General features: G+C 57.5%; 1 protein-coding gene across 1 annotated transcript in view; it reads left to right on the top strand.

The window, feature by feature from the left end:
• LOC144740383 (propionyl-CoA carboxylase beta chain, mitochondrial-like) overlaps positions 1-10,837 on the top strand; it is a 72,800-nt gene extending 61,963 nt beyond the window's left edge. The window contains exons 14-16 of the mRNA XM_078623239.1: positions 570-668; positions 4,784-4,883; positions 9,265-10,837. Coding sequence (XP_078479365.1) covers positions 570-668; positions 4,784-4,883; positions 9,265-9,386 — 321 coding nt within the window. The 3' untranslated portion in view covers positions 9,387-10,837. The remainder of the gene's footprint in view (positions 1-569; positions 669-4,783; positions 4,884-9,264) is intronic.
• Positions 10,838-13,881: the final 3,044 nt, after the last annotated feature.

Raw genomic sequence — 13,881 nt, 5'->3', positions numbered from 1 at the left:
TCTACGTGTCTGCGTGTGTGTGTCTGTGTGTATGTCTGTGTGTGTGTCTGTGTATGTGTGTCTATGTGTCTGCGTGTGTGTCTACGTGTCTGCGTGTGTGTGTTTGTGTGTGTGTCTGTGTGTGTATGTCTACGTGTCTGTGTGTGTGTGTGTGTGTCTGTGTGTGTGTCTATGTATCTGTGTGTCTGTGTGTGTGTCTGTGTGCGTGTGTGTGTGTGTCTGTGTGCATGTGTGTGTGTCTGTGTGTGTCTGTGTGTCTGTGTGTGTGTGCGTGTATGTGTGTGCGTGTGTGTGTCTGTGAGTGTGTGTGCGTGTGTGTGTGTGTGCGTGTGTGTGTGCGTGTGTGCGTGTGTGTGTGTGCGTGTCTGTGTGTGAGTGTGTGTCTGTGTGTGTGTGTGCGTCTGTGTGTGTGTGTATGTATGTGTGTGTGTGTGAGTGTCTGTGTGTGTGTGTGTGTGCGTGTGTGTATGTGTGTGTGTGTGCGTCTGTGTGTGTGTGTATGTATGTATGTGTGTGTGTGTGTCTATCTGTGTGTGTGTGCGTGTGTGTATGCGTGTGTGTGTGCGTAGGCGTACGGCGGCGCGTACGACGTGATGAGCTCCAAGCACCTGCGTGGCGACGTGAACTACGCCTGGCCCACCGCTGAGGTCGCCGTCATGGGGGCAAAGGTGAGCTCAACGCTCCTCACCACTCACCGCTCACCACTCCTCACCACTCACCACTCACAGCTCACTACCACTCACCACCACTCACCGCTCACCACTCACCACTCACCAATCTTCACCGCTCACCACTCACCACTTACCAATCCTCACCACTCACCACTCCTCACCGCTTACCACTCACCACCACCACTACCACAACTACCACCAGCACCACCAGCATCACTACTACCACCACCACTACCACCACCACTACCACCACTAACACCACTACCATTAACACCACTACCACCACCACCACCACTACAATACCACCACCACTACCACCACCACCACCACTACCATTAACACCACTACCACCACCACTACCATGAACACCACTACCATGAACACCACTACCACCACCACCACCACTACAATACCACCACCACTACCACCACCACCACCACTACCATTAACACCACTACCACCACCACTACCATGAACACCACTACCACCACTACCACCACTACCATGAACACCACTACCATGAACACTACCACCACCACCACTATCACCACCACCACCACTACCATACCGCTACCACCACCACTACCACCACCACTACTACCGGCACCACTATCACCGCCACCACCGCCACCACCACCACTACTACCGGCACCACTATCACCGCCACCACCACCACCACTACTACCGGCACCACTATCACCGCCACCACCACCACCACTACTACCGGCACCACTATCACCGCCACCACCACTACTACCGGCACCACTATCACCACCACCACCACCACTACTACCGGCACCACTATCACCGCCACCACCACCACCACCACCACTACTACCGGCACCACTATCACCACCACCACCACCACCACTACTACCGGCACCACTATCACCGCCACCACCACCACCACCACTACTACCGGCACCACTATCACCGCCACCACCACCACCACTACTACCGGCACCACTATCACCACCACCACCACCACCACTACTACCGGCACCACTATCATCACCACCACCACCACTACTACTACCGGCACCACTATCACCGCCACCACCACCACCACTACTACCGGCACCACTATCACCACCACCACCACCACCACCACTACTACCGGCACCACTATCACCGCCACCACCACCACCACTACTACCGGCACCACTATCACCGCCACCACCACTACTACCGGCACCACTATCACCGCCACCACCACTACTACCGGCACCACTATCACCGCCACCACCACCACCACCACCACTACTACTACTGGCACCACTATCACCGCCACCACTACTACCGGCACCACTATCACCACCACCACCACCACCACTACTACTACCGGCACCACTATCACCACCACCACCACCACCACTACTACTACCGGCACCACTATCACCACCACCACCACCACTACTACCGGCACCACTATCACCACCACCACCACCACCACCACCACCACTACTACCGGCACCACTATCACCGCCACCACCACCACCACCACTAATACCGGCACCACTATCACCGCCACCACCACCACCACCACTACTACCGGCACCACTATCACCGCCACCACCACCACTACTACCGGCACCACTATCACCGCCACCACCACCACCACCACTACTACCGGCACCACTATCACCGCCACCACCACCACCACTACTACCGGCACCACTATCACCGCCACCACCACCACTACTACCGGCACCACTATCACCACCACCACCACCACCACTACTACCGGCACCACTATCACCGCCACCACCACCACCACTACTACCGGCACCACTATCACCGCCACCACCACCACCACCACTACTACCGGCACCACTATCACCGCCACCACCACCACCACTACTACCGGCACCACTATCACCACCACCACCACCACCACCACTACTACCGGCACCACTATCACCGCCACCACCACCACCACCACCACTACTACCGGCACCACTATCACCGCCACCACCACCACCACCACCACTACTACCGGCACCACTATCACCGCCACCACCACCACCACCACTACTACCGGCACCACTATCACCGCCACCACCACCACCACCACTACTACCGGCACCACTATCACCGCCACCACCACCACCACCACTACTACCGGCACCACTATCACCGCCACCACCACCACCACCACTACTACCGGCACCACTATCACCGCCACCACCACCACCACCACTACTACCGGCACCACTATCACCGCCACCACCACCACCACTACTACCGGCACCACTATCACCGCCACCACCACCACCACTACTACCGGCACCACTATCACCGCCACCACCACCACCACCACTACTACCGGCACCACTATCACCGCCACCACCACCACCACCACTACTACCGGCACCACTATCACCGCCACCACCACCACCACCACTACTACCGGCACCACTATCACCGCCACCACCACCACCACCACTACTACCGGCACCACTATCACCGCCACCACCACCACCACCACTACTACCGGCACCACTATCACCGCCACCACCACCACCACCACTACTATCGGCACCACTATCACCGCCACCACCACCACCACCACTACTACCGGCACCACTATCACCGCCACCACCACCACCACCACTACTACCGGCACCACTATCACCGCCACCACCACCACCACCACTACTATCGGCACCACTATCACCGCCACCACCACCACCACCACTACTATCGGCACCACTATCACCGCCACCACCACCACCACCACTACTACCGGCACCACTATCACCGCCACCACCACCACCACCACTACTACCGGCACCACTATCACCGCCACCACCACCACCACCACTACTACCGGCACCACTATCACCGCCACCACCACCACCACCACTACTACCGGCACCACTATCACCGCCACCACCACCACCACCACTACTACCGGCACCACTATCACCGCCACCACCACCACCACCACTACTACCGGCACCACTATCACCGCCACCACCACCACCACCACTACTATCGGCACCACTATCACCGCCACCACCACCACCACCACTACTACCGGCACCACTATCACCGCCACCACCACCACCACCACTACTACCGGCACCACTATCACCGCCACCACCACCACCACCACTACTATCGGCACCACTATCACCGCCACCACCACCACCACCACTACTATCGGCACCACTATCACCGCCACCACCACCACCACCACTACTACCGGCACCACTATCACCGCCACCACCACCACCACCACTACTACCGGCACCACTATCACCGCCACCACCACCACCACCACTACTACCGGCACCACTATCACCGCCACCACCACCACCACCACTACTACCGGCACCACTATCACCGCCACCACCACCACCACCACTACTACCGGCACCACTATCACCGCCACCACCACCACCACCACTACTACCGGCACCACTATCACCGCCACCACCACCACCACCACTACTATCGGCACCACTATCACCGCCACCACCACCACCACCACTACTACCGGCACCACTATCACCGCCACCACCACCACCACCACTACTACCGGCACCACTATCACCGCCACCACCACCACCACCACTACTACCGGCACCACTATCACCGCCACCACCACCACCACCACTACTACCGGCACCACTATCACCGCCACCACCACCACCACCACTACTACCGGCACCACTATCACCGCCACCACCACCACCACCACTACTACCGGCACCACTATCACCGCCACCACCACCACCACCACTACTACCGGCACCACTATCACCGCCACCACCACCACCACCACTACTACCGGCACCACTATCACCGCCACCACCACCACCACCACTACTATCGGCACCACTATCACCGCCACCACCAGGGTAATCGGCATCTTTCCACCTCCACAGTAACCCATATCTCTCCGTGGCAACCCGTATTTCCATTGCCACGGTAACCGTGTCCTCCCCCGTTGCTGCGGCAACCAGTGTCCCCGTCTCTGCGATAACCGGCGTCTCCCCCCCCCCCCTCGTTGCCGTGACAACGTGTCCCCCCGTTGCCACGGTAACCCGTGCGTCCCTCCGTCTCCGCCGGTAACCGGTGTTCCTTGTTGCCGTGGCGACGCGCAGGGCGCGGTGCAGATCATCTTCCGAGGCAGCGCGGACCAGGCGGAGGCAGAAGCCGAGTACAGCGAGAAGTTCGCTAACCCCTTCCCGGCAGCCGTCAGAGGTGGTGGCTACACCAGCACCACCAACACCAGCACCACCACCAGCAACACCACCACCACCAACACCACCACCATCAACAACATCACCACCACCACCAACACCACCACCAACACCGTCAACAACATTACCAACATCGCCACCATCAACAACATCACCACCACCACCACCACCACCGTCAACAACATCAACAACATCACCAACACCGCCACCCCCACCACCACCAACAACATTGCCATCAACAACATTACCACCACCAACACCACCACCGTCAACAACAACATCACCAACATCGCTACCACCAACATCAACAACATCACCAACACCGCCACCACCACCACCGTCAACAACATCACCAACATCGCCAACACCACCAACATCGCCATCAACAACATCGCCATCAACAACATCACCAACACCGCCACCACCACCAACACCACCACCACCGTCAACAACATCACCAACATCGCCAACACCACCAACACCACCACCACCAACACCACCACCACCGCCACCGTCAACAACATCACCAACATCGCCACCATCAACAACATCGCCATCAACAACATCGCCACCACCACTACCACCAACATCAACAACATCACCACCACCCCCACCATCAACAACATCACCAACATCGCTACCACCACAATCACCAACATAACCAACATCGCCACCACCACTACCACCAACATCAACAACATCACCACCACCCCCACCATCAACAACATCACCACCACCGCTACCACCACAATCACCAACATAACCAACATCGCTACCACCACCATCAACAACATCACCAACATCGCTACCACCACCATCAACAACATCACTACCACCACCATCAACAACATCACCAACATCGCTACCACCACCATCAACAACATCACTACCACCACCATCAACAACATCACCAACATCGCTACCACCACCATCAACAACATCACCAACATCGCTACCACCACAATCACCAACATAACCAACATCGCTACCACCACCATCACCAACATCGCTACCACCACCATCACCAACATCACCAACATCGCTACCACCACCATCAACAACATCACCACCACCGCGACCTACAACAACAACCGCCATTCGCCACCAAGTGGCGGTGACGTCACCAAGACGCTTGTGCCAGGCCATGTGCACCTTGAGGCCACGTGAAGTGTCGAACGCCCGCTGGCAGGAGGTCACGGGGCAGACCCAGCAGGTGCCACGGGTCGACTGACCGAGATGACCGAGATGAATGGCTGATGCACCACCTGTGCCCCCTACTGTGCCAACTTGCTGTGCTTTAGCCACCCGGCGCTCCGCTCGTTGTTGTGAGTGTCGCTCCTCCGCCCTCCGTTGTTGTTGGAGGGCGACTGCCTCCAACTGCCCAGATGGAAATTCCTCCGGTACAGCAATTGAAGTCTTCACGAAGTACGTGGTCGAAATAGATGTTCAATAATGTGGGAGCCAGTGGCTCCGACTCTCGGCCGCGTAGTTTTACCCGGGCCCGCTCACCATCATGAAGGTCCTTAATGATCGTGAGCAGAGGGTCAGGGACTCCGAAAGCACGAAGAATAACCCAGAGCCCAGGCCTACTGATGGTATCATAGGCCTTCACTAGGTCAATAAATGTAGGTCTTGTTGGAATTCCCTACACCTCTGCTGTAGCAGACGGACAGAAAATATGGCATCTGTGCAGGACCGCCCTTTCCTGACACCGCATTGGGGCTCCGCAAGCCTCTCCTCAGCGTGCCTAGCAAGGCGATGTTGAATAATCCTTGCCAGGACCTTACCCGGCACACTGAGGAGTGAGATGCCCCTGTAGTTGTTACAGTCTGTGCGGTCCCCCCTTCTTAAAGAGGGGGACCATCAGGGCATCCTTTCAATCCTGCGGAACCCGTCCAGTGGTCCAGACTGTTGTTATGATGTCATGTAGGGCAGTCTGTGCACAAACGCCACCCTCCCTCAGCATTTCGCTTGGGAGATCATCTCTGCCCGGTGCCTTCCCTGGTCTCAGACTCCGGATCGCCTTCAGTACTTCCTCAACAGCTGGCACCTCAGCCAGCCACTCACAGGGGGTGACCTCTTCCAATATTTGAGGCACCGCAGCCTCAGCAGGGTTATCCCCACTTTGTGCCATGATGTTTTCCTGGCTGAGGGATTTCCCCTCCCCCAGAACCTCACAGAAATGCTCAGCAAATCTGTGAACCTGTTCATTGGGGTCAGAAATTGGATCACTTTTCTCAACTAACCTGAACACCTCCTCTGTCAGCCAGGGTCTCTGGGGAGGTCTGGACCGCGTACCCAAAGCAGCCATTGCAGCTGCATGAGCCACAGTCCTAAACCTCCCCCATTGACCCTCGACATCAGGAGGAGTGGGGGACGATGCCAACCCCAGCTGCAAGCGATGATGAAATTCTCGCTTGCAACTTTCATCAGCTAACTAAGACCAGGCCACTGAGGGTTTGAATGGGGTCCTGGGTGTGCACCCACCACTGGAGTGGAAGAATGGCAGGCGCATCTTACAGATGACTAGTCGATGATCAGAGGTCAGATCAGCTCCATGGTAGGTCCTGGTGTCAAGGACATGGGCTCGCATCTACTGTTCCGTCACTATGCAGTCCAGCAGATGTTCTTGCTTGGACCCGGCGTGCATCCATGATGTTGTGTGGATGCGCCGATGCCGGAAGAGCGTGTTGGTAATTACAAGCCCATGGGCTGCACAACAATCTAGCAGCCTCCTACCGTTGTTATTGAGCTGATCTGGCCCATGCCTTCCAATCACTCCAAACCAGGTGCCAGCATCATTACCAACTCGGCCATTGAAGTCACCCAACAAGATGACTCTGTCCCAAGTGGCCACTTTAGCCAGCACCTGTGACAGGAGGTCATAGAAGGCATCTGACTCATCGGCTTTGCCTGCATCCCTCCACGGATGTTCGTCTTCGGTGGGGGCATAAGTAACCACGACCACCACTCCTCGCCTCTGGTTGATGGGAAGGCGAGCCCAAAATAGCCTGGGGCTTACAGCTTCCCACACCTCACCGCCACGCTCCCACGCCCCCTTTTGTTCAGAAGAAGAGCCACACCCTGTTGTTTAGCAGTCTCCTGCCCCGAGTGGAGGACTGTCCACCCCTCATGGTGGCAGGAGCCAGAGCCGGTCCACTGGACCTCCTGAATGCCACAGAGATCCAGGCGGTACCGGTCCAGCTCCCGACAAAGGAGTGGCAGCCTCTCCTCCGCAGTGAGCGTTCGAACATTCCACGTGGCCACACGTAGTGGCTTTTTGTTGTTTCTGGAGGAGCCCCGAGGGTGAAGATTCAGTCTCCTGGCTCCGCCAGATGGCTTTTGGTCACGAGACGTCATAGACGCCTGTCCCCCCGGGGCCTCCGGCACAAGCTTAATTATTTTTTTTAATCGTGGTTTGGTGGTAGTTAATTTAAGGTGGAGGGGTTACCAGCCCCTCGCACCCGTCCAGAGCCCCCGTTTGGCCGCCGTGGTGTGTGGCTACACACTAAATTTGCCCCCCCCCCCACAGCACTGCCCACCACGGCGTTGCCGTCCGGCACCACGAGGAGGTAGGGGGTGGTTTTTGCCGGACCACCGCTACCACCATCATCAACATCACTACCACCGCTACTGCCACCACCACCGTCAACAACATCACCACCACCACTACCACCACCACCAGCACCACTACCACCACCACCATCACCACCACCAGCACCATCATCATCACTGCGACCATCAACACTGCCACCACCATCACCACCAGCACCATCATCACCAGCACCATCATCATCACCACTATCACCACTACCTCCAGCACCATCATCATCACTGCGACCATCAACACTGCCACCACCATCACCACCAGCACCATCATCACCAGCACCATCATCATAACCACCACTATCACCACTACCACCAGCACCATCATCATCACTGCGACCATCAACACTGCCACCACCATCACCACCAGCACCATCATCACCAGCACCATCATCATAACCACCACTATCACCACTACCACCAGCACCATCATCATCACTGCGACCATCAACACTGCCACCACCATCACCACCAGCACCATCATCACCAGCACCATCATCATCACCACCACTATCACCACTACCACCAGCACCATCATCATCACTGCCACTATCAACACTATCAACACTACCACCACCATCACCACCACCAGCACCACCAGCACCACCAGCACCACCAGCACATATTTTAATCATCACCATCACTAACCCCACCGCCTCCACCACTACCACCAGTACCACCACCACCACTCACTGTCCCCCCACTCCCCCCGTGCCCCCCCCCGTGCCCCCCCCCCCCCGTGCCCCCCCCCCCGTGCCCCCCCCCCCCCGGTGCAGGCTTTGTGGACGACATAATCCGCCCGGCGACGACGCGCCAGCGACTGTGCCGGGACCTGGACGCCCTGAGCACCAAGAGCCTCAAGAACCCCCACAAGAAGCACGGCAACATCCCCCTGTGATTCACACACTGACACACACACACACAGACACAGACACAGACACACACAGACACACACACAGACACACACAGACACACACACACACACACACAGACACACACACACACACACACAGACACACACACACACACAGACACACACACACAGACGCCCTGAGCACCAAGAGCCTCAAGAACCCCCACAAGAAGCACGGCAACATCCCCCTGTGATTCACACACTGACACACACACACACAGACACACACACAGACACACACACAGACACACACACACACAGACACACACACACACAGACACACAGACACACACACACACACACAGACACACACAGACACACACACACACAGACACACACACAGACACACACACACACACACAGACACACACTGACATACACCACACATATAGACACACACAGAGACACACACACACACACAGACACACACACACAGACACACACACACAGACGCCCTGAGCACCAAGAGCCTCAAGAACCCCCACAAGAAGCACGGCAACATCCCCCTGTGATACACACACACACTGATACACACATATAGACACACGCACACACACACAGACACACACAGACATACACAGACACACACACACAGACACACACACACACAGACACACACTGACACACATACAGATACACACACAGACATACACACACACAGATACACACAGACACACAGATACACACACAGATACACACACACACCCACACATACAAAGACAAAGATGCCCCATATAGCCTGAACAGACTGTAGGGGCAAGTGCTGTTAGCGAGTACTTATGAAGGCCGGAACGACACACGAGGGGGTGGGTGGCCAGCACCACGCCCGGCCGCCTTTGTCTCCCCAGTGGCAATTTTTACACACCGCACCAGGTACTCATTTGAGGCTGAGTCGACCTAGGGGAGGCCCGGGACCGGTTCAGATAATCGTCACTGGTTGAGCGGGAATCGAACCCGTGTCGCCGGGTTCATAGCGCAGCGTAGCGCTAACCACTACACCCACCGCTCCATGACCCCCCCCCCCTCTCCGTGACCCCACCTCCCCATGACCCCTCCTCCCCTCTCCGTGACCCCACCTCCCCATGACCCCTCCTCCCCTCTCCGTGACCCCACCTCCCCATGACCCCTCCTCCCCTCTCCGTGACCCCACCTCCCCATGACCCCTCCTCCCCTCTCCGTGACCCCACCTCCCCATGACCCCTCCCCTCTCCGTGACCCCATGACTCCTCCTCCCCTCTCCGTGACCCCACCTCCCCATGACCCCTCCCCTCTCCGTGACCCCATGACTCCTCCTCCCCTCTCCGTGACCCCACCTCCCCATGACCCCCTTCCCCGTGACCCCCCCCCCCCCCAATTGTGACCCCTGCGATGAGTTTGAGAGTTTTATGATGATGAGCCGAACATTTGAATCCTTCAATAAAGCACTTAGAGCCTTGCGACGTGGTTGTCGTGATGGTGGTGATGGTCGTGATGGTGGTGGTGATGATGGTCGTGATGGTGGTGGTGGCGATGGTGATGGTGGTGGTGGCGATGGTGATGGTAGTGGTGATGATGGAGATAGTGGTGGTGATGATGGTGATGGCCGTGGTGATGGTGTTGATGGCGGTGGTGATGATGGTGGTTACAGTGATGATGTGGTGGTGGTGGCGGTAGTTATGGTGATGGCGATGGTGTAATGGTGGTGGTGGTGGTGGCGATGGTGGCGGTGATAATGGAGATAGTGGTGGTGATGATGGTGGTTACAGTGATGATGTGGTGGTGGCGATGGTGGTGGCTGGTGGTGGTGGCGGTAGTTATGGTGATGGCGATGGTGTAATGATGGTGGCGGTACGGGAGTGGTCGTGGTGAGGAACTCACCTTGAGTACCTGGCGCTGTGTGTGTCGTCACCATCGCCACTGGGAAGACAAAGGCGGCCGGGCGTGGTGCTGGCCACCCGCCCCCTCGTGTGCCACATCATCAGTGCTGCTGCTACTTGCTACAAACAGCACTTGCCCCAACAGTCTGTTAAGGCTACACAGGGGAACTTTGTGTACTGACCATGTTATGTATGCCGACGATCTGGTGATTGCTGCTCACTTTTAGGAAGAGTTGGAGGCGCTGCTGCTGAGACTGGAGCGTGCCACTAAGAGTTGGGGCCTTACCATCAGCCCCACCAAAACTAAGCAGCTGCCTGGGTATTTTGTACCATCGGACACTCCACCCCCACAACTCCCAATCGGCGATGGGGCAGTTGTGGAGAGAGTGGAGAGTTTCCCATACCTGGGCAGTGTGCTCATGACCAGCTCCTGTTTATCAGCAGAGGTCTCACTCCGAATCAGTCGGGCGGCATTATGATTTCATCGGCTGCGTAACGCTGTGTGGAAGCTACCTGGTCTGTCGCTCCGCACGAAGTTTCAGGTCTTCTCGGCCACGGTCATTCCCTCCCTTCTCTACGCTTGCGAAACGTGGACCCCCCTAGTGGAGCATCTTCGCCGGTTGGAAACATTTAGGCTGGCCTGCCTACGATCCATCCTGGGTTTAACTAGGCTGGATTATGTAAGGAACTCACAATTCCTGAAAAGATCTGGACACATTCCCATCAGTGAGCTCCTCCGGCAGGCAAGGCTGCGTTGGCTGGGTCATGTAGCCCGCATGCCCAGCCACCGCATGCCTCAACAGCTTTTGTTTGGCCGGATCGAGGGGGCTAAACGGGCGCGGCACGGGCTAGAGAAGAGATGGAGTGATGTGGTACAGGAGGACGTGGATCTGAGTGGACTTGCCGATGACTGGTACCAGCGGTGTCAAGATCGGCCTCAGTGGAGGAGGCTCGTGAAGGACGCTACTGGGCAGTTGGAGGCAGTCGCCCTCCAACAACAACGGAGGGCGGAGGAGCGACGCTCACAACAACGAGCAGAGCGCCCGGTGGATAAAACACAGTAAGTTTGCACAGTAGGGGGCACAGGTGGTGCATCAGCCAGCTGTCATCTCAGCCAATGGCACCTTGGTCTGTCCCGTGACCTGCAGCTCGCCTGGCACTGCAGTCAATGCAAAGCACCTGAGTTACGTAACCGCCTCAAAGTGCACCTAGCCTGGCACAAGCGCCTTGGCGAATGGCTGCTGCTGTCTGTAGCAGCACACGCGTGTGTGGTTAGTGGGTGTGAGAGAGTGTGTGTGTGTGGACGTGTGGGGATCGGTGGTGCAGCGGTTAGCGCGCTGCGCTATGAACCCGGCGACACGAGTTCGATTCCCGCTCACGGCCAACACCAGTGACGATTATCTGAACCCGTCCCGGGCCTCCCCTAGGTCGACTCAGCCTCAAATGAGTACCTGGTGTAGCGGTGTGTAAACATCGCCACTGGGGAGACAAAGGCGGTCGGGCGTGGTGCTGGCCACCCACCCCCTCGTGTGCCGTTCCGGCCTTCATAGTTGCTCGCTAACAGCACTTGCCCCTACAGTCTGTTAAGGCTATACGGGGGATCTTTATCTTTGTGTGGACGTGTGTGTGTGCGCATGTGTGTGTGCATGTGTGCGCGTGTGTGCGTGCGTGTGTGCATGCGTGTGCATGCGTGTGTGCATGTGTGTGCGCATGTGTGCGCATGTGTGTGCATGTGTGTGTGCATGTGTGTGCGCATGTGTGTGCGTGTGTGTGCATGTGTGTGTGTGCGCATGTGTGTGCGTGTGTGTGCGTGTGTGCGCATGTGTGTGTGTGCGCGTGTGTGTGTGTGCGTGCGTGTGTGTCTGTTGCCGAGATGGCAACTCCTTTGCCTGGTGTACAGGAGGTCGTGGGGTCGCGATCGGAGCCCCGAATCTCCGCGTCTCAGGCGACGGAGTCCACGTCTCACGTGGCCACCGCAGCGGTGACGACGGCGAGCGAACACCACGGGGGCAAAGCCATCGTCCCTTTGGTGAGAATTTCCTTCCCTGCCCACCCACCACCCCATGTGTAGCCTCTAGCAGGCTGCAGGGGCAAGTGCTGTTAGCGAGAAGCTCCTATGAAGGCTGCCGGCACTGTGGCGCACGAGGGGGTGGGTGGCCAGCACCACGCCCGGCCGCCTTTGTCTCCCCAGTGGCGATGTTTACTACACCGCACAAGGTTCTCGCTTGAGGCTGAGTCGACCTAGGGTTAGGCCCAGGTACCGATTCAGATAATCGTCACCGGTGGTGTTGGCCGTGAGCGGGAATGGAACTCGGGTCGCCGGGTTCGTGGCGCTAACAGCTGCGCCACCGCTCCCCACCGCTTTGAGAGACACGGAGACACGGAGGCAGGGACGGGGTGGCTCTGTTAGAATGATTTATACTCTGAGATTATACACCGACGACGACGACGACGAGAAGGAGGAGGGGGAGGGGATGGAAACGGCACAACAGACTCGTAACGACCGTCTCGGAGATTCGAATGTCGACCGGAGGCTGAAGCTGCAGAGACTCGCGCAGAGACTCACGGACTCACACAGAGACACACAGACTCACACACAGACTCACACAGAGACCCACAAAGAC

Source organism: Lampetra planeri, unplaced genomic scaffold (genome assembly GCF_965212315.1).
Source record: "Lampetra planeri unplaced genomic scaffold, kcLamPlan1.2.h2 scaffold_210, whole genome shotgun sequence".
Lineage (NCBI taxonomy): Eukaryota > Metazoa > Chordata > Hyperoartia > Petromyzontiformes > Petromyzontidae > Lampetra > Lampetra planeri.
Note: the sequence above shows the minus strand (reverse complement) of the source record. Positions and strands in the feature narration are given on the sequence as shown.